Source organism: Castor canadensis, chromosome 6 (assembly GCF_047511655.1).
Source record: "Castor canadensis chromosome 6, mCasCan1.hap1v2, whole genome shotgun sequence".
Taxonomy (NCBI): Eukaryota; Metazoa; Chordata; class Mammalia; order Rodentia; family Castoridae; genus Castor; species Castor canadensis.
The window spans coordinates 144,795,130-144,817,977 of NC_133391.1; the positions used below are offsets into that span (position 1 = coordinate 144,795,130).

The 22,848-nt window shown below is 36.6% G+C and overlaps 1 protein-coding gene and 1 non-coding gene across 4 annotated transcripts in view; one reads left to right on the plus strand and one right to left on the minus strand.

The window, feature by feature from the left end:
* The window catches only part of Wdr70 (WD repeat domain 70), a 312,490-nt gene that overhangs the window by 285,859 nt on the left and 3,783 nt on the right, over nt 1–22,848 (minus strand). For 2 of the 3 annotated variants that reach the window (XM_074077580.1, XM_074077579.1), the window contains exons 3-4: nt 19,516–19,599; nt 10,476–10,596 (exon numbers count right to left, since the gene is read on the minus strand). In XM_074077580.1, the coding sequence (XP_073933681.1) occupies nt 10,476–10,596; nt 19,516–19,599 (205 nt within the window). Of the gene's footprint in view, nt 1–10,475; nt 10,597–19,515; nt 19,600–22,848 lie in introns of those variants that run through there. The other variant, XM_074077581.1, reaches the window with a different exon arrangement.
* Nucleotides 12,389–12,519, plus strand: LOC141424503 (small nucleolar RNA SNORA44). Its single transcript, XR_012449415.1, has one exon. It is a non-coding gene; the product is annotated as a small nucleolar RNA SNORA44 (small nucleolar RNA).

Sequence of the window (22,848 nt, forward strand, 5' to 3'; positions counted from 1 at the left end):
CCTATTTATATTGCTACTTTTTTCTTAGTATCTGCAAAAAGATTACTTTTTTAAACTATTCAGCATTTCACTGGCATAAAAGTTTTAAAAGTTTTCAACTAACATTTATTGTCCTATTTTTTATTTTAAAATGTACTGGTTTACAAAATTTCAAAGGAAATTTAATCAGTGGTTTTCCCTCAAGGAAAATGGTCACCATGACCCTTTTCAGAGACAGCGCCAATGCACAGTACTATGGTAACCCATAAATGAAGTTACCAACTGTTTTAGATCTCCGGAAAACTAAAATCTGATAATGTTTACTTGCTAATCTCTAATTAGAGCTAAAGATCTTTGAAAAGAAAGAATAACTGCTTAAAACAAAAAATGGCTATCTTTACCCTATCTTCTTTGCAACAGGTAACTAACAGTTTTTATTATCAAATGTAAATTCAACACCTAAAAGGGACTGAAAGCAATTGTCTAGGCACAGCATTAAAAAAATCCTGTCCTGATAAGTAGTTATATATAGGAACCCGGTCTGAATTGTCTTTATTTCTTAGAGTCTAGAAGGCAGTATGGCAGACTGCAGGTGTCACTCAAGAGGTAGAGTGCCTGCTTTGCAAGCACAAATTCCTGAGTTCGAATCCCATTCCACCAAAAATAAATAAATAAACAGAAGGCTGTATGGCCCACTGGCAGAACTTCATAATTTTTTAAGAATCAACTCATAAGCTGGGCACCAATGGCTCATGCCTATAATCCTAGCTACTCAGGAAGCAGAGATCAGGAGGATCCTGGTTCAAAGTCAGCCTGGGAAAATAGGTAGTGAGAACCTATCTTGAAAAAACCCTACACAAAAAGGGCTGGTGAAGTGGCTCAAGGTGTAGGCCCTGAGTTTAAGCCCTAGTACCACAAAAAAAATTAAATAAAATAAATTAACTCAGAGCAAAATCAAGACCTAAATAAAACCTTTTTTAAATTTATAAAAAACAAATGACAGGAGTGTAAAGTAGGGAGAGTTTAGGGGTGCAGACCAAGGGAGGGGGAAGGCAAAAAGTGTGGGTGAAGAGGAATGAACTACTATTAAATCACTCCATGTACATGTATGAAAACTGAACATTGGAACCTATTTCAAATCATTTAAAAAATGGAGGAGGAGGAAGGAAAGAGTGATGAGTGATACAGGACCAGGAATGGTAGTGCATACCTATAATCCAAGGTACTCAGAAGGCAGAGATTATAGGGATCATGCTTCAAGGCCAACCCAGGCAAAAAGATAATGAGACCACATCTCAACCAACAAGCCAGGCATGGTGGTGTGCTCCAAGCTACACAGGAGGCACAGGTAGGAAGATCAAAGTCCAAGGCAGACCCATGGACAAAAACTCAACATTTTATCTGAAAACAACGAAAGCAAAAAAGGGCTGGGGGCATGACTTAAGTAATAAATCCCCTTTCTAATGAGATCAAACCCCAGTACCACCAAGAACAACAATAAAAATACACAAGATGATTTTTATCAAAGTACACTCTATGCATGTATGGAAATGTCACAATGAAAACTCTCTGCGTAATTAATATAAATTAACAAATAAAAAAATTAAATGAACTTATCAAAGAAAAGAGAAGAGAAAAAAGAAAGAAAGGGAAGTGAAAAAGAGAGGAGGGGAGTGGAGTGGAAGAGCAGAAAGGAGATGAGAGAGTACAGAGAAGAGGAGAGGAAAACAGTACAAGCAAAAAGTACATATCAATCATTGGCCTTACAAAAGTTACTGATTTTTGGATATTTACATGTATTTCCCTAATCTGAAAACTGTCAGGAGCATTAATTTACTAGTGCTTTGAGTAGTAGAAAGTCTGAATACATTTGCGATAACTAACTAAATACTAAACAGAGAGCTCCTCCAATTCCCAGAACATGACTTTCATTCTTGACTCAAAGTCATTCAAGTTCTCTAACTGGAAGTGAGGATGAGACAATCACAGATTTAAGATGCTTTTGACATCTTTTTTTTTAATTTTATTATTCATATGTGCATACAAGACTTGGGTCATTTCTCCCCTCTGCCCCCACCCCCTCCCTTACCACCCACTCCGCACACTCCCTCTTCCCCCAACCCTCTCAATACCCAGCAGAAACTATTTTGCCCTTATTTCTAATTTTGTTGTAGAGAGTATAAGCCATAATAGGAAGGAACCAGGGTTTTTGCTGGTTGAGATAAGATAGCTATAGAGGGCATTGACTCACATTGATTTCCTGTACGTGTGAGTTACCTTCTAGGTTAATTCTTTTTGATCTAACCTTTTCTCTAGTTCCTGGTCCCCTTTTCCTATTGGCCTCAGTTGCTTTTAAGGTATCTGCTTTAGTTTCTCTGCGTTAAGGGCAACAAATGCTAGCTAATTTTTTAGGTGTCTTACCTATCCTCACCCCTCCCTTGTGTGCTCTCGCTTTTATCATGTGCTCAAAGTCCAATCCCCTTGTTGTGTTTGCCCTTGATCTAATGTCCACATACGAGGGAGAACATACGATTTTTGGTCTTTTGGGCCAGTCTAACCTCACTCAGAATGATGTTCTCCAATTCCATCCATTTACCAGCAAATGATAACATTTCATTCTTCTTCATGGCTGCATAAAATTCCATTGTGTATAGATACCACATTGTCTTAATCCATTCGTCAGTGGTGGGGCATCTTGGCTGTTTCCATAACTTGGCTATTGTGAATAGTGCTGCAATAAACATGGGTGTGCAGGTGCCTCTGGAGTAACCTGTGTCACAGTCTTTTGGGTATATCCCCAAGAGTGGTATTGCTGGATCAAATGGTAAATCAATGTCTAGCTTTTTAAGTAGCCTCCAAACTTTTTTCCAGAGTGGTTGTACTAGTCTACATTCCCACCAACAGTATAAGAGGGTTCCTTTTTCCCTGCATCCTCGCCAACACCTGTTGTTGGTGGTGTTGCTGATGATGGCTATTCTAACAGGGGTGAGGTGGAATCTCAATGTGGTTTTAATTTGCATTTCCTTTATTGCTAGAGATGGTGAGCATTTTTTCATGTGTTTTTTGGCCATTTGAATTTCTTCTTTTGAGAAAGTTCTGTTTAGTTCACTTGCCCATTTCTTTATTGGTTCATTAGTTTTGGGAGAATTTAGTTTTTTAAGTTCCCTATATATTCTGGTTATCAGTCCTTTGTCTGATGTATAGTTGGCAAATATTTTCTCCCACTCTGTGGGTGTTCTCTTCAGTTTAGAGACCATTTCTTTTGATGAACAGAAGCTTTTTAGTTTTATGAGGTCCCATTTATCTATGCTATCTCTTAGTTGCTGTGCTGCTGGGGTTTCGTTGAAAAGTTCTTACTTATACCTACTAATTCCAGAGTTTTTCCTACTCTTTCCTGTATCAACTTTAGAGTTTGGGGTCTGATATTAAGATCCTTGATCCATTTTGAGTTAATCTTGGTATAGGGTGATATACATGGATCTAGTTTCAGTTTTTTGCAGACTGCTAACCAGTTTTCCCAGCAGTTTTTGTTGAAGAGGCTGCTATTTCTCCATCGTATATTTTTAGCTCCTTTGTCAAAGACAAGTTGGTTATAGTTGTGTGGCTTCATATCTGGGTCCTCTATTCTGTTCCACTGGTCTTCATGTCTGTTTTTGTGCCAGTACCATGCTGTTTTTATTGCTACTGCTTTGTAATATAGTTTGAAGTCAGGTATTGTGATACCTCCTGCATTGTTCTTTTGACTGAGTATTGCCTTGGCTATTCGTGGCTTCCTGTGTTTCCATATAAATTTCACGGTAGATTTTTCAATCTCTTTAATGAATGTCATTGGAATTTTGATGGGAATTGCATTAAACATGTAGATTACTTTTGGGAGTATCGACATTTTTACCATGTTGATTCTACCAATCCATGAGCATGGGAGATCTCTCCACTTTCTATAGTCTTCCTCTATCTCTTTCTTCAGAAGTGTATAGTTTTCCTTGTAGAGGTCTTTCACATCTTTTGTTAGGTTTACACCTAGGTATTTGATTTTTTTTGAGGCTATGGTAAGTGGAATTGTTTTCATACGTTCTTTTTCAGTTTGCTCATTATTAGTGTATAGAAATGCTAATGGTTTTTCTATGTTGATTTTATATCCTGCTACCTTGCTATAGCTATTGATGATGTCTAGAAGCTTCTGAGCAGAGTGTTTTGGGTCTTTAAGGTATAGGATCATGTCGTCTGCAAATAGGGACATTTTGACAGTTTCTTTACCTATTTGTATTCCTTTTATTCCTTCTTGCCTAATTGCTCTGGCTAGGAATTCCAGTACTATGTTGAATGGGAGTGGAGATAGTGGGCATCCTTGTCTGGTTCCTGATTTTAGAGGGAATGGTTTCAGTTTCTCTCCGTTAAGTATAATGCTGGCTGTAGGTTTGTCATATATAGCTTTTATAATGTTGAGGTACTTTCCTTCTATTCCTAGTTTTCTTAGAGCTTTTATCATGAAATGGTGTTGGATCTTATCAAAGGCTTTTTCTGCATCTATTGAGATGATTAAGTGGTTTTTGTCTTTGCTTCTGTTAATGTGGTTTATTATGTTTATTGATTTTCATATGTTGAACCACCCCTGCATCCCTGGGATGAAGCCTACTTGGTCATGGTGAATAATCTTTTTGATATGTTGTTGAATTCGGTTTGTCATTATTTTGTTGAGGATTTTTGCATCAATGTTCATTAAGGAGATTGGCCTACAGTTCTCCTTTTTGGAGGTGTCTTTGCCTGGTTTTGGGATAAGTGTAATATTTGTTTCATAAAATGTGTTTGGCAGTTTTCCTTCCCTTTCTATTTCGTGGAACAGTTTAAGGAGATTGGTATCAGTTCTTCTTTAAAGGTCTGATAGAATTCAGCAGAGAATCCATCAGGTCCTGGACTTTTCTTTTTGGCGAGACTCTTGATTGCTGCTTCAATTTCGTTTTGTGTTATAGATCTATTCAGGTGATTAATTTCCTCTTGGTTCAGTTTTGGATGATCATATGTATCTAAAAATCTGTCCATTTCATTAAAATTTTCAAATTTATTTGAATAAAGGTTCTCAAAGTAGTCTCTGATGATTTCCTGGACTTCCATGGTGTTTGTTATCATCTCCCCTTTTGCATTCCTGATTCTACTAATTTGGGTTTTTTCTCTCCTCATTTTAGTCAGGTTTGCCAGGGGTCTATCGATCTTGTTTATTTTTTCAAAGAACCAACTTTTTGTTTCATTATTTCTTTGTATGGTTTTTTTGGTTTCTATTTCATTGATTTCAGCTCTTATTTTTATTATTTCTCTACTTCTATTTGTTTTGGGATTTGCTTGTTCTTGTTTTTCTAGGAGGTTGAGATGTATCATTAGGTCATTGATTTGGGATCTTTCAGTCTTTTTAATATATGCACTCATGGCTATAAACTTTCCTCTCAGGAATGCCTTAGCTGTGTCCCATAGGTTCCGGTAGGTTGTGTTTTCATTTTCATTCACTTCCAGGAACTTTTTAATTTCCTCTTTTATTTCATCGATGATCCATTCTTCATTAAGTAATGAGTTATTTAGTTTCCAGCTGTTTGCATGTTTTTTGTCTTTACTTTTGTTGTTGAGTTCTACTTTTACTGCATTGTGATCAGATAGTATACACGGTATAATTTCTATTTTCTTGTATTTGCTGAGACTTTCTTTGTGCCCTAGGATATGATCTATTTTGGAGAAGGTTCCATGGGCTGCTGAGAAGAATGTATATTGTGTAGAAGTTGGATGAAATGTTCTGTAGACATCTACTAGGTCCATTTGATCTATTGCATATTTTAGATCTTGGATTTCTTTATTGATTTTTTGTTTGGATGATCAATCTATTGATGATAATGGGGTGTTAAAGTCTCCCACAACCACTGTGTTGGCGCTTTTGACATCTTAAATCATGCCAAAAGTAGGAAACTAATGTAAATATTAAATACTTTAAGAAAAAGGAGAGATTCTCTTTCCTATCATATTGAAACCAAGGACATTGAGAGATTACCAATGGATATGAAACAATACATAATGCAAACTATATATATACACATAAACTGTATAGAAAGAAAGGATGGAATGAGGATGTAGCTCAATGGAAGAGCATCTGCCTAGCATGCACAAAGCCCTGGGTTCGATCCCCAGCACAAGAAAAATAAATATGAAATGACATGCTATTGCAAGGGTTACCTAACAAGCTTACTGATTATTTTTAAACTTTATTAGATGTAATGAAATTGAAGCAGCAATAAAGAGTCTCCCAAAAAAAGAAAAGTCCAGGACCTGACAAATTCTCAGCTGAATTCTACCAGAGCTTGGTAGAACTAATACCAACACTCCTTAAACTTTTCCACAAAATAGAAAGGGATGGTACACTGCCTAACTCATTCTATGAAGCCAGTATTACACTCCTCCCAAAACCAGACAAGGACACATCCAAAAAGGAGAACTACAGGTCAATCTCCTTAATGAACACCGATTCCAAAAATCCTCAATAAAATAATGGCAAACCGAATCCAACAACAAAGCAGAAAGATCATTCACCATGACTAAGCTGGCTTTATCCCAGGGATGAAGGGATGGTTCAACATATGCAAATCAATAAATGCAATATAGCACATCAATAGAAGCAAAGGCAAAAAAACACATGATCATCTCAATAGATGCAGAAAAAGCCTTTGATAAGATTCAACACCACTTCATGATAAAAGCTCCAAGAAAACTAGGAACAGAAGGAATGTACCTCAACATTGTAAAGGCTATATATGACAAACCTATCACCAACATCATACTTAATGGGGAAAAACTGAAACCATTCCCCCTAAACTCAGGAATGAGATAAGGGTGCCCACTATCTCCACCCCTATTCAACATAGTCCTAGAATCCCTAGCCAGAGCAAAAAGGCAAGAAGAAATAAAAGGAATACAAATAGGTAAAGAAACAGTCAAAATATCCCCGTTTGCAGGCAACATGATCCTATACCTCAAAGACCCAAAAAACTCCACCCAAAAACTTCTAGACACCATAAACAGCTTCAGCAGTGTACCAGGATACAAAATCAACTTACAAAAATCAGTAGCCTTTCTATACATCAACAATCAACAAATTGAGAAAGAATATAGGAAAACAATTCCATTTATAATAGCCTCAAAAAAATCAAATACTTAGAAGTAAATTTAACAAAGGATATAAATGACCTCTATAAGGAGAACTACAAACCACTGAAGAAAGAGATCAAGGAAGACTACAGAGAAGATGGAAAGATCTCCCATGCTCATGGATCGGCAGAATCAAAATAGTAAAAATGGCTATACTACCAAAACCAATCTACATGTTTAACACAACTCAACAAAATTCCAATGACATTCATCACAGAGATTGAAAAACCTACCCTAAAGTTCATTTGGAAACACAAGAGACTGCAAATAGTCAAAAAAGCAATGCCAGAGGTATCACAATACCCAACTTCAATCTATACTACAGAGACAGAGCAATAAAAACATCATGGTTCTGGCACAAAAACAGATATGAATACCAGTGGAAGAGAATAGAGGACCCAGATATGAATCCACACAGCTATGCCCACCTTATTTTTGACAAAGGCACCAAAAACATACAATGGAGAATAGACAGCCTCTTCAACAAATGTTGCTGGGAAAAGTGGCTATCTGCCTGCAGAAAACTGAAACTGGATCCATGCCTGTCACCACATATTAGTATCAACTCAAAGTGGATTAAGGACATTAATATCAGACCTGAAACCTTGCAGTTAGTACATGAAAGAGCAGGAAATCCCTGGAAATAACAGGTATAGACAAAGACTTCCTCAATAAAACTTCAGTAGCCCAGCAACTAAGAGAAAGGATGAACAGATGGGACTACATGAAATTAAAAATCTTCTGAACAAAAGAAATGGTCTCTAAATTGAAGAGACCACCTACAGAGTGGGAGAAAATATTTGCTGTCTATACATTAGACAAAAGACTGATAACTAAAATATACAAAGAGCTCAAAAAACTAAACTCCCCAAAAATCAATGAATCAATAAAGTGGGCACCTGAACAAAACAGAATTTTTTCTACGAAAGAAATCCAAATGGCCAAAAAACACATGAAAAATGCTCACCATCCATGGCTATAAAGGAAATGCAAATAAAACCACAATAAGATTCCACGTCACCTGTTAGAATGGCTATCATCAATAACACCAACAACAACAAATGCTGGCGAGGATTCGGGGGGAAAAGGAACCCTTATGCACTGCTGATGGGAATGCAAGCCAGTACAACCACTTTGGAAAACAATATGGAGGCTCCTTAAAAAACTAAATACAGCTCTGCGGTATCATCGAGCAATACCACTCCTAAGGATACACCCAAAGGAATGTGACTCAAGTTATTACAAAAGCAACTGCACACCCATATTTATTGCAGCACTATTTACAACAGCCAAGCTATGGAAACAGCCAAGATGCCCCACAACTGATGAATGGATCAAGAAAATGTGTATTTATACACAATGGAATTTTATTCGGCCACAAAGAAGGATGAAATTTTGTCATTTGCAGGTAAATGGATGGAACCAGAGAGCATCATGTTAAGTGAAGTTAGTCAGGCTCAGAAGGTCAAAAACTGCATGTTCTTCCTCATATACAGATTATAGACCCAAAACAAATGCATTAATATTACTGGACATGGGTCACACATTAAGAGGAGAACATGCACGGGAGAAATAGGGAAAGGAAAGAAAACCTAAAACTTGAATGTGATTGATGTGCTCCCTGTTGAGGAGCAAATAAAGTAATCTTAAATTGGCAGAGGCCACTATAGAGAGGGGGCCAGGAAGTAGCAAACAGGTCTGGTAGAATTGAACTAGTGTGGGTTGCAATACACAAGTGCATGGAAGCAACGCTAGGAATCTCTCTGCATAGCTATCTTAATCTCAAACTAGCAAAAACACTATGTCTTTCTTATAATATCTCATGTTTTCGCTTCAACATAATCAGAGAAGAGGGTGGAACAGGTTCTGCCTGGAAGCTGGGGCGGGGTGGGGGAGGTGACCCAAACAGTGTATACACTTGTAAGTAAATGTGAAAACGATAAAATGAAAGGAGAAAATAAATAAATAAATAAATTTTATTGGAATATAGTCACACCAATTCCTTTATATATTATCTACAGTAGAGTTGAGTAGTTGAGAAATTGTATGGCTCCTTAATGCCTAAAACACTATCTGGTCTTTGATAAGAATTTGCTAACCCCCTTTTCTTTAGCAATATTTACAAAGATAACCATATGCTCTAGAAACTACACAAGTATTGGGGTAGCATTGTTATAAAAAGGAAGAATCTGAGTTGTACTCCCATTTCTCTTCCCTACAGCAACAAACTGTAGAAGACACCAAGATTATTATGGAGTTCAGATTCTACTCAAATACCTCAACTGGGATACTAAAGATCTGCACCACAAACCAGGTAAGCAAAAAATGAAATTATACAGTGTAACTGATATTTTCTGTATTTTTTCTACCAAGAACAGAAGTGAATTCAATGTTATATTTTGTGCAGCATATTATATTTAACCAATGAAAAACTTTATGGCACCAATATGTCAAAAATATATCTAAGGCTGGGGATGTAGCTCAGTGGTATAGGGCTTAATTATTATGCATGAGGCCCTAGGTTCAATCCCCAACACGTCAAAACAAACCAAAAAATCAAAACATTAGATTTCTTATATTATTTCATCCAGTTATAGTATCTATGTACCTATTTAAGTTTTTTGAGTTCTTGATAATTAAGTAACATAATATTAAATTTCACCTTTAAGTAGTATTTTTTCCTGTACTAGGGTTTGAACTCAAGGCCTTAAAGTAATTTTGATGGCTGCTTTCTCATATAACTTAGTAGACTTTACAATGTGCCCGCACTTATGTTCTTCCTACAATCCATGTCTACAAAGGATCCTATCAAAAAAGATTATAGCTAAGCACAGGCATGTAATCTTAGCTGCTCATGAAGCAGAGATCAGGATTGTAGTTCAAAGCCAGTCTGAACATATAATTCATCAAACCCTATCTCAAAAAACACAAAACAGGGCTGCGCAGGGTGACCCAAGTGGCAGAGCACCTGCCTAGCAAGTGGAGGCCAAGTTTAAACGCCAGTACAGCCAAAAATAAAAGATCATGAATGCAGGTGTAAATGTTAAAATATACATGACAAAAATTTCAAGCCTATCAGCATCTCTCCAACTTTATATGATTATGTTTTGCAGTCACAAAGCAAAGATTTCAATATTATGTCTGGAAATATGCAATACATTTTTCAAAAATTCCACTGATTCCAAATTTGACACATGACCTAGGAATACAAGGTTGCCTAAAATGAGAGAAATCATACAAGATTTTAATGTCATTATGTTATGAACACCTAGAAACTGATAGTTAAAAGAATCCTTTTAAAGAAAATCAGGCACCTTGATGATGACTTTGAGCAACCTCTGACTACACTTGAGCCTGACGGTGTTGGTTCAGTATCTTCATTTTGTCTTCTTAATTCTTTCTCTCTGTTCATTTCTTCCTCTTTTTCTCTTGCTTCTGAAAAGATTATTTTTTTAAGTTTCCAACAGTTAGACTTTAAGATTAATCAGTGTTAGGCTAAAAATTAACCTAGTCACAAAAAAAATTGACTTACAGCATTACTAGTAACAGCAAAAATTGAACAATTTATATGGCACCACTACCATGGAAAACAGTATGGCAGTTCCTCACAAAGTTAAACACAGAATTATCAGGCAGACTGTATAGCTATCCTTATCTCAACCAGCAAAAACCCTTGTTCCTTCCTATTATTGCTTATACTCTTTCTACAACAAAATTAGAAATAAGGGCAAAATAGTTTCTGCTGGGTATTGAGGTGGGGGGAGAGGGAGGGGGTGGAGTGGGTGGTAAGGGAGGGGGTGGGGGCAGTGGGGAGAAATGAACCAATCCTTGTATGCACATATGAATTATAAAAGAAAAATGAAAAAAAAAAAGAATTATCAGGCAGACCAGCAATTCTACTTTTGGGTAAATACTGAAGAAAAATTGAAATTGAAAGCAGGGTCTTGAGGAGATATTTGTACACCCATATTCATAACAGCTTTATTTTAAATAGTTAAAATGTAGAAACAGCCAAAGTGTCCATCTATAGATGAATGGATAAGCAAAATGTGCTGTGTGTTTGTAGATGTGTGTGTGTGTGTGTGTGTGTGTGTGTGTGTATCCATACAATGAAACATTATTCTATTATTCAGCTTTTAAAAGGAAATTCTGCGATAGGCTACTTGCATGAAACTTCAGGATGCTATAATGGAAATAAACTAGTCACAGAAAGATAAATACTGCATGACAATACAAAAACTGTAAGCTGTATTATGTAACCTAGAATGGTCACAATCAGAAATAGAAAGTAGAATGGTGGTTTGCCAGGAGCTGGGAGAGGAAGAATGAGAAGTTGTTGTTTAATGTTCACAGATTTCAGTTTTACAAATTAAGAAAGTTGTATCGATGGTGGCAAAAGTTACAGAACACTACACACTTAAAAATGGCTAAGATCTGGTCACTTATGAGCCCCAAAAAAGCCTTAGACACTGCAGAAAGTGTCAGATACAGATTTATAGAGTGATTTATCATGTCAGCTTGATTTTTTTTGAGGCAGTATCTCAATATATAGCCTAGGCTGGACTTGAACTCTCTCAGTAGCCCAGGCTAACCTCAAATTCCTAAGTCAGCCTCATTAATGCTGGAATTACAGGTATGCACCACCAAGCCTGACTTTGTCTACCTGATTTTTAAAGTCTCCTCTCCAGTAAGTGTTTAACTGGAACCCAATACTCTCTCTTATTCTTTGTTCAAGATATTCGTCCACATACTCTTCCCATATTATAGGCATCTTGTTGCCAGTGCTTTAGTCTTCCTTCTTACCTGTGTGCTCTCTCATGTAAATGCTGGCTCTTTGTAAATCAGTATGACTCATGCTACAAGCCATATTTGCTCTTGGGGTGAGATGGGCCATAAGTTGTGCCATTAAAAAAGTATTCTCAACCATCTAGCTAAGCAGTTGCAGTTGTCCCTCAAGTGATCTTTACCTCAAGCCATGTCCCCTGGGCAAACTGAATTTAAGACACCATAGAAGCTCTTTGTATCTATCAGAGCTTCCACTGGGGCAGCCATAGCTGCTAGCTATGGCTGATCTCATATCAATCCATCTGCTCCCAGGTTTTCCCTTTTTCTCCTCAGACAATTGTTCATACAGACATTTCCATGAGGCCATAAGTGTGGGTTGGGTAAAGGATGGCAAGTGTGGGAAGAGTAGGTAAAAAAAAAAAAAAAAAAAATGGCTAAGATCCAGAATGCTTCCAAGGGCTATGGCTTGTTGTGGCCACGGGATCTCCAACTGCATGCAGGAGACACCTGGAGAGACTTTGACAGCTCAGGTTACAACAACACCTGTAGCTGCCACTCACCTTTCCTATAATATATTAGGAAAAAAATGGTCTAGATAGTAAATTTTACATTGTATTTCACGACATTAAAAAAATGGAGGGCTGGGGGAGCATGGTTCTTGGGGAGGGCACTTAAGAATTGTATGAATCATTTGGTTCTCAATTGCCATCATCCTCAATAACCAAAGATATGAGATGGGAACTGCAAAAATCAGTAAATAAAATAACAAAAGGTAACCTTTAATTTTTTTCCTTCATTTAATAATGAAATACAATACTATACACCAAAAGTTAAACACTAGCAATTTATTATCTGGAATGCTGTATTCCTTAGCCTTGAAAGATGAGGAAGATAACCAGCAAATATCAATAAGGAACTAGTCTTTCATGTCAAGCATGGAAGAGAAAAACCCTGCAGGAGGAGTTAAGGCCAATAATACAGCTCTAGTTCATGTTGATTTTTTTTTTCTCTCTCTCTTCACTGGACTAATGTGAGTCAAGAGTCAAAATCCTACACTATGATGCTGGAGGAGGTGGAGAAAAACAAAACCAAAATTAAACAACAACAAAAAAAAAAAACCAGAAGCACAGTGACAGTGACCAGATTGAAGAGTGGGCCTGCTTGACCCCTAACCTCGTCTGGCTCATTCAGTCAATTCCCCCTCCCTTGGCAAAAATTACTAGCTTTATACTTAACCACCATTCCCCTTCCCTTTTTTTTTTTTTGAAGGGTTTTTTCAAGATAGGATCTCTCGAACTATTTGCCTGGGCTGGCTTCAAACTGTGATCCTACTGATCTCTGCCTCCTGAATAGCTAGGATTATAATTGTGAGCCACCAGCACCCGGCTCCCTCTTTTTCCTTGGTAAGAAAACTACAATTTTCTCCAGCTAAGAGGCACATTCTCCCTGGAGAAGGTGATATTTGATTCCAAGTCAAAACACAATGCCCCACCAATGGCTGTTTTATAAATGACTTGCTGTACACTACTGCATATGAGGGTACTGGACATACATCTTCCACTACAAAACAGAAATATTCAAACGGTACCCCTTGCTGACTATAAATGTGATCACCTAAATATGACAATTAAAACTTCTGACAACTTGGGATCATGAGGACAGTCAGCTGGGAACAAAAAACCAACAAAGGCTGTGGTCATGGTTCAAGTGGTAGAACATCTGCTTAGCAATCATGAGGCCCTGAGTTCAAACCTCAGTACCATCAAAAAAAGAAAAGAAAAGAAAAGTCAATACCTTAAAGCTCTCTGGCAAAGCAGAAAAAGGGACAAAAACAAACCCCTTCATGTCAGGAATTAGAAGAGTACCATTCTAGAATCATTGTCATATTAAATTTTAAGTTTTGTTTTTGTGGTTTTTTTGGTGGTATTAGGGTTTGAACTCAGGCCCTCACTAGGCAAGCATTCTACCACTTGAGCCATGTCCCAGTCTGTTTTTTGCTTTAGTTGTTGTTCAGATAAGGTAGACCAAGATCCTCCTACCCATAGCCTCCAGACTAGCTGGAGCCACAAGTGCATACTGGCATGCCCAGCTTATTTATTAAAATGGAGCCTGACTTTCTCCCCTGAAGCTGATCTTGAACCACAATCCTCTAATCTCTACCTCCCAAGCAGGTGGAATTACAGGCATAATCTTCTATGATTTCTTTGCAAGTAACCAAAAGCATCTTACCTTTCTGCCTTAATTGAACACAAATAACAGCAGTTAATACATATGGGGAGCTTACTATATGCAAAGCAGTTTTATCCATTTTCTATAAATTAACTCTTTTAGTCTTCATAACAACCTCTCAAGTAGATGGCATTATCAATACACTGTACAGTTAAAGAACTCAAAGCATTGACAAATTAAGTAATTTGCCAATTAACAGAAGTATTAGTTGCTATTGCAGTGACAGTCTGGCTCCACAACTGGGTCCTTTTGATGTGACCAGAATGTCTACAGAGACTGTAAAATTATCCAGCAAGCATCACCTAACTTATGTAATAGTGAGCTTGCTTCTCCCTCCAATGTATAGCCTTTACTGCTTGCTTGTACACCAACACCAACCTATATAGAAACTGTGACCCACCCACTAACTAGGATTTCTCACCACAGGATACTATAAATTTTACTTGTCTCATTCTAGTAAAGGATCTGATTTTTTATTTAAAAATTAATTTTCCTTAGACTAGCAATGATTCGACATATTCAAGTGAGAGATGTTCTTTTGACATCTGCTACTGGGGGAAAAAAGTCAGGGAAGAAATTTTACAAAAAAAATATTTCTTTTTCTCACTATGGGCTGACAAAGCAAAACAGAATTCAACAGATTTTAAGTGCCCTAACAGAAAAGACTTTCATTCATTCTTATTTATTCTTATCCAATGTAGAACCAAGGACACTGAAAACACTCTATATGCTCTTTCCTTAACAAAAGTGAATTAACCTACTCCCCAACACCCTTTATTCTTCCAAGCACCTCACTTTATTATCATAGTCATTTCCTCTATTTTCAAATAGTTAGCAAGTTTAAATAGCCATTTCTGTAAAAGCACACCATGTGTTTGCAAATTTTATCTAAGTTAACAGCAAACGGTCCAAAACTACCATGTCCCATCTGAACTAATTTCACACAAATTGCAAATGAATGTAATTCAGCAGTTGAAGATTTCAAAGCCAATCAGTACAGCAACTACTTAACTAGGAAGAAATACGATTTTATACTAACTCATTAAATTTTAAATCTGTTTAAATAACAAAATGTTAAGAAGTAAAAAATTAGATGAGAATATTTTAACTGTATCACCCACATATCTCCATCAACATTTAGAGATGTAACTAATATGGACCATGCTAGGACTTTTATGTATGAAAACAAAGCTTTATCCTCAAGACATGAGAAATATTTATTTATATTTCTTTAAACATTATGGAAGCATAAGCAAGGAAAAATTAATGCCCAAAGAAGTGCTGGAATCACTCTAAAAAAAGCTAAGAGACATAGCTAGGCTCATAGGAAAAGGTAGCATTTAAATAGAGGAAAAAGGTTTCAGATAAAAAACAAAAATTCTAAAGTTCATCTAATTTCTAAAATTTCTACAACTTCTCTTTTTAGTCTTGAAATCATCCACTGACATTAAATTCTAATCCATTTTCCAGTAACGTAATAGAAAAGGTTCATAATCTATCTAATATATAGCCACATCCAAAGTAAGTACTTGAATAACAGAAAAATTTTCTTCCCCATTTTTGTTCTGATATTAGAACAATTAAAAAAATTCTGTATCTTTCATTTGTCCCAAACATACTAACTTTCAGGAATATAAGAAACATTTAAAAACAATTTGTAAAGTTAAATTTCCAGACATTTCACAAATCATATTTTAGTGAGAATTTATAATAATTCATCCTTTCTGCTAGAGCATTTAGTAGCCAGAACAGTTTATTACCCCCCCACACACACACACAGACAAACTTGCTATTAAAGGGTAAAGTCTTATTTTTCTTAAGTTTGATTTCAATGCCCAAGGAAAAACTCCAATACCATCATGAGATGAGTAATTCTCGTATTAGAATTTGTCAGCGAAATTGTATATCAACTTTTAATTTCATAGTCTAGTATAATTCTTGTGCCAAGAACACAAAAACAACTTATAGTAAGTAATTTCCCACAAAATGGTGATTGCTACCATACCCCTACATATTATCCCAAACAGCATCATCAATGCACATGATAGATGCTCCATGGTGGTCTGGTAGCTAGGATTTGGAGCTCTCAATGTACATGCTAAAGTTAAGTAGATCTTTCCAATATATGTTCAAGTTCAGTTCATATGTTTAGATCAGACATAGAAACAGCATTCCAAGTCAAAGGATGCAGTACTAAATCAAGAAAGTTCAGTATATTTAATCTGTCCACAAATGTCAGGACAACATAGGAGATGGTACAATCCCAGCACTCAGGAGGTATAAGCATAAGAATTTTGATTTGAGGCCAGTCTAGACTATATAGTGAGTTCCAGGTCAGCGTAGGATACACATTTATACACATATAAACAATTTTTTTAAATGTAAAAACCTAATAACTGCTTGAAATTCCTCTTAGGTAGCATGTGTACCTACTTTAGTAAGAACAATTACAAAAATTAAAAATGGTATGTATAAGGTACTCTACTGTTTACAAAATACTATGCCTCAACACTTTAATCACTTCAAGAACCTCTAAGGTGAATCATCATATCCACCTGACAGGGAAATTAAAGATCAGAAATTTAAAAACCCAGTCAGTTTAATGCTAGTAGAATGTGGGACTGATTTTTAAGCCTAGGTTCTCCAATTACATAAGCCTTTTCAAATAGATTGTGCCATTTTCGAATATTCTCCAAATAAGCAGGATTTTATTTTTTAAGGTAGCATTATAGTTTTAAATTCAATTCAATCTCCACAAATATATATTGAGAATCTATATATATATAGACTCTCAAACTGGGGGACTCTAAAACTTACCTAGCTGAATGTAAGATAATCTGTGTTCAAGCACTTTGTATGACATGCATAAAGAAGTAAATACAAGATACCTATACTTTGGTAGTATAATCATTCACTAAAATGGTCAGAAATTAAATGTTTGAAGTATTTGCAAATATGACTCAAACAGCACATCTTTGTATCTTGCTTGCTATAAAAATTAATTTTTAGATGTGATAATGGTATTGTGAAAACATGAAATGTTTTTGCTCTTTGCCCTCAGTTCCTGTCGGAGTCCCCCAAACCTTTGAAATTTGGAATTTCCTGGATGACAGGAATTGTCTTTATTATTTATTTAGGAGCCCTTTTTGATCACAGCAGAGTCTATGCTACTGAGGGTAGTTAGGGTAGGACCCCTAAATGACATAAGGATGGGACTGCTGTGGGAAAAGATGGGGCAAAGGGGGAGGAGTCTAGAGATTACACCTACAAAAACTCTTGAAAACTAATAGATTTGATGAGCTTCAGTATTGCTAAACATGTGGAGGGGCTGGGAGGTGGTTGCACCCAGACAGGGCACAGAAGCCCTGAATCTTCCAGAACCCCATACCTTACCCACTGTATCACTTCATCTGCCTGCTCATCTGTATCCTATAGAATATCCTTTATAATCTAGTAAACCTAAGTAAAGTGTTTCCCTGAGTTCTGTGAGCGGCCCTAGCAAATTATCAAAAGAAGGAGGGGAGTGATGGGAACCCCCAAGTGACAGACAGTAAATCAGAGGCACAAGTTACACCTTGGTACCTATGATTAACATCTTAAGTGGAGGTAGTCCTGTGTTGTCTCCAGGTAGGTAATGTCAGAACAAAATTGAGTTACTGGAAATCCAGTTGATGTTCTTAGAAGAATTACTTGATGTCTGAGTTAAAAGTGAAATACTGGGTAGTATATGAAAGTAGGAAAATGGTTTGGTTTTTCCTATCTCTTAGTAGGTATTTTGGTTAAGTTTTTTAAGAGGATCTTTATCACGTTAAGATACATACTAATAATATTTTTAAAAGATACATACTAAAACATTTATGGATGAAATATGTTTAGGAATTCCCTCAAAATAAACAGAGGGTAAGAAAATGGAAAAAAAACACTATACATAAGTGATTACGGTAGCTAAAATATGAGTGACAGGTAAATTGTAGTTCATTACTGTACTTGTGGTTTTGATATTTTGCACAATACTGAAGGGTTAAAAAAAAGAATACACGTATAGCTGCCTTTTCATCAAAAATAAATAAATAAAGGCTTTCTTCCAGCTACTCAGGAGGCTGGGGGTTGCTTGGTCACATGAGCTCAAGACCTGTCAGAATAATATAGCAAGACTCAGTCAAAACTAAATAAGTAAATGAAATAAAACCCAAGTAGCATAAAACATTCATTTAAACTAAATTTTTCCAGGAATTAGGTCTAAATGCTATCCCCCCACCCTTAAAGAATGGTATTGTGTAAGAATGATCTGGCTGAGCAGAGTGGCTACTAAGGCAGTGATCAGGAGGATCACAGTTCAAGGCCAGAATGGATAATAAAAAGTTCATGAGAACCCACCTCAACCAACATCTGGGCATAGTGTCATGAGCCTATTATTCCAGCTATGAAAGGAAGCACAAAGGAACAGGAAGATCACAGCCCAGGCTAGCCTGAGCATAAAGGAAGACCTTATTTAAACAATAACCAAAGCACCAGGCACTGGTGGCTCATGCCATAATCCTAACTACTTAGGAGGCAGAGATCAGGAGGAAAGAGGTTTGACGCCAACCTGGGCAAATAGTTTGTAAGACTCTATCTCAAAAATACCCATACAAAAAGGACTGGCGGAGTGGCTCAAGGTGAAGGCCCTGAGTTTAAGCCCCAGTACTGCAAAAAACAAAAAAAAAAAGCAAAAAACAGCTGGCAGAGGGGCTCAAGTGGTAGGGCCCCTAGTGAGCAAGTGTGACTGTGACACCCTGAGTTCAACCCCCCATTACCACCAAAAAATAAATAAATAAATAATCCAAATTAGAACTGCCAACCATCTGCTATCAAAACAGTGTGGAAATAAAGACCTTCATTAAACGTCTGATACAACTCATTAAAGCAGGGACTCAACAGCAGCAGCCACATTAACTGTATGTCTCAATTTTCTTCACTGTCTGGGGTCAACAGGTGGTTGTATATACATATCTGAGAACCACCTCTGGCCCAGCCTTCCAAATACTGATTCACTGTAAGCAGGAAAGAAAAAAAAATGAAATGATAGAGGCAGGAGGAGTGATAATAAAGAAACTGCTACTCTGACTCTATAAATTAACTAAGAACATGTTTCTTCCCCGAACATACTTTTAAGATTTTAGTATGTAGTATTCTATTTAAATACATTTTTTAAAAGATGCTTCAAGTTCTGCTTCTGTGAAGAAACTAGCACATATGTTCTTTTAACAATTTTGGAAAACTTTTTCCTGGCTTTTTACTGTCAACATACTTGCGTAACATTATACAGTACTTAAAAGGGAAACTATCTGAACTTCTTACCCAGTGTTTTCCGACTTCTTTCCACAGCTGTTCTTCGAGTTTGCTCAAACATCGCTTCCAAGTCAAATGTGCGAGCTTTTTTCCCTAAAACAGGAAAAGTGGCAAGACTATGACTAGGCCAAAACTTTAGATATTGAACACATACTGACATATCAATAACCACTTAGTCTACAGCTTCAAGGTAGTCACAAAATATTAAGAAACAAAGAGTTAAGGTTATAGAGAATTTTTAATGGTAGTCTTATTACAACGAACCAGTTGGATATCCCTTAACCAAAATGCTTGGTAACAGAAGTGTTGCAGATTTCAGAGACGTTCAGATTTTGGAATATTTACATAGAATTCACTAGATGAGTATCCCTAATTTGAAATCTAAAATGCAAAATCCTCTGAAATCAAAAAAAAAAAAAAAAAAGAAAAAAATTTGGAACAGGGTCTTGCTATAGGCTTTGGATTCACAATTCTCCTGTCTCAGTCTCCTAAATGCTAGGATTACTAGCATACAGTCCATGACGAGCCAAAATCCAAACTTTTTTTTTGGTGTGACTGGGATTTGAACTCAGGGCAAGGCACTTGCAAAGCAGGCAGCCTACTGCTTAACCCACACCTCCAGTCTTGCTCTGATTATTTTGAAGATGGAGTCTGTCAAATTACTTGCCCAGGTTGGCCTCAAACTTCAATCCTCCTGACCTCAGCCAGGCATGAACCACCAGTGCCCAGCAGCAATCCAAAACTTTTTGAGCCATGACATATGCTCAAAAAGTTTGAATCTCAGAGTTTTGAATTAGGAATGCTCAATCTGTACCATTAACAAAGCAACTTTTTTTTAATCCTCTTCTAATTTATCTAAATTTCTACCCCTTGAAACATACTAGTGTGTTAGACAGAATGGAGAATGTCAGTACCTTAATCCCTGGAGTCTGAAAAAATGTTCCAGTACATGGCAAAGGGACTTTGAAGATATAATTAGGTAACAGATTTTAAAAACAGGAAGACTGTCCTAGTCAGTCCATTCTAATCACAGAGCCCTTAAAAGCAAAGATACAGAACAAGTATGACAGAGGTCTGAGATTTCAGCCTTGATACCTGTAACAGAGAAACCAGCATAGATCACATGTACTTCCCATCTAACTATGAGATAATAAATTTGTGTTATTTTAGGATGCTAAATTTCTGGTAATTTGATACAGCAGCAGTAAAAAAAAAAAGGTAATTATTAGTATATTATCTTAAATGTAGTATTAAAACTCTCAAAGAGAGCTGGTGGAACTCCAGTACTGCCAAAAGCAAAACAAAGAAACAAACAAAAACTCTCAAAGAATCAGAGGCTAAATGTGAGAAGTGAAGCTGCAGAACTGAAGCCAATTCCCTGTAACTTTGTTAAAACTCTTAAAAAATTTTCCCCTACTTGGCATAAACATCTTTATACACCCTCTCTTGAGTAAAGGAATGAGATCGCAAACGTGATCTCCCTGCCTCAGCCTCACAAGTGCTGTGATTACAAACATGCACCACCAAGTTTGGTCTTATAATGAAGGATTTAAAAACTAGAGAACAATTATTTGTGAACATAATCTAAGATGAACCACTGTAAATTCTCAAACACTGGCTTCTAACTGCATACATGTAGTGCCAGCTATTTGGGATTCAGAGTCAGGAGGACTGCTTAAGCCCAAGAATTCAGGACCAACCTGGATAACATAGTAAGAACCCATGTCCAAAAACAACAAGCAAAACATTTGATATGAAACATGTAAATCCAATGCTTAATTATTACTAATACAATTAATACAAAATAGAACTCCTACAATTTGAGAAAAGGTTGAAAGAAATTAGAAAGAATCTCTGTGTTCACTTGAAATTTTAAAATACAAAGTAAAAAAGAAAAAAAGGTTTTCATTCATCAAGTTAGTAAAGTTTTATTTGCTTTCTTCATTTTTTTTTCTTTATTAAAAATAACACTCTGTGTTGGTAGGGATACAGTAAAAACATCATTTATACATGCTGTTGACTTTGGTATAAATTGAAACCACTTTTCTGAAGGGCATTTTGGCAATAAGAATCAAGAAACTTTCAGGCTAGGGTGAACCTCAGTGATAGAGTGCTTACCCATCATGTCTAAGAAACCCTGGATTCAATCCCCAGAATAACCAAAAAATAACAAGAAAAGCTGAACATGGTGGTATACACCTGTAATCCTGGCACTCAGCAGAAGGATCATGAGTTTGAGGCCAGTCTGGGCTATAATATGAGATTCAATCTCAAAAAAGAAAAATTAAACATAAAGTTAGAAACTACATAGGTAAGAAGTTTAAAAGTTAAAAATATTATGTTCTACTTAGATCTGCAATCCAACCATTAAAAATCATGTTTGGGGCTAGAAGTGTAGCTCAATGGTACAGTAACTTCTTAGCATGTAATAAGCACTGGGTTTGATCCTAGCACCAGAAAAAAGCAAAAATCATGTTTTAGAAGAACATTTTATAATATGGGGGAAAAAATCCTCAATGTACTGTCTTTAGCTGAGTTCCCCAGTCCCACTAAAAAAAAAAGAAACAAAAATATTGTTTTTTTCTTTGAGCACATGATAAAAGCGAGAGCACACAAGGGAGGGGTGAGGATAGGTAAGACACCTAAAAAATTAGCTAGCATTTGTTGCCCTCAACGTGGAGAAACTAAAGCAGATACCTTAAAAGCAACTGAGGCCAACAGGAAAAGGGGACCAGGACTAGAGAAAAGGTTAGATCAAAAAGAATTAACCTAGAAAGTAACACACATGAACAGGAAAGTAACGTGAGTCAACTCCCTGTATAGCTATCCTTATCTCAACTAGCAAAAACCCTTGTTCCTTCCTATTATTGCTTATACTCTCTTCAACAAAATTAGAGATAAGGGCAGAATAGTTTCTGTGGGGTATCCAGGGGGTTGGGGTTACAGGGAGGGGTGAGAGTGGGTGGTAAGGGAGAAGGTGGGGGCAGGGGGGAGAAATGACCCAAGCACTATATGCACATATGAATAATAAAACAATAAAAATTTTTTAAAAATTGTCTTTTTATTTTTTTTTTTTAAAGAGACAGGGTCTTACTATGTAGCTCTTACTATTCAGACTGGCCTGAAACTCACAGTCCTCTTGTCAGTCTCCCAAGTGCTGGGATTATAAGTGCACAACACCAAACCTGGCCAAAATATTGTCTTTAGGAATTATACAGGTTTAGGGGCATGGCTCAAGTGATAGAGTGCCTGCCTACCAAGCGTAAGGCCTTGAGTTTAAACTTTTGTACTGGCAAAAAAAAAAAAATTAATAATAAGTATGATGTCTTAATATACAACAGA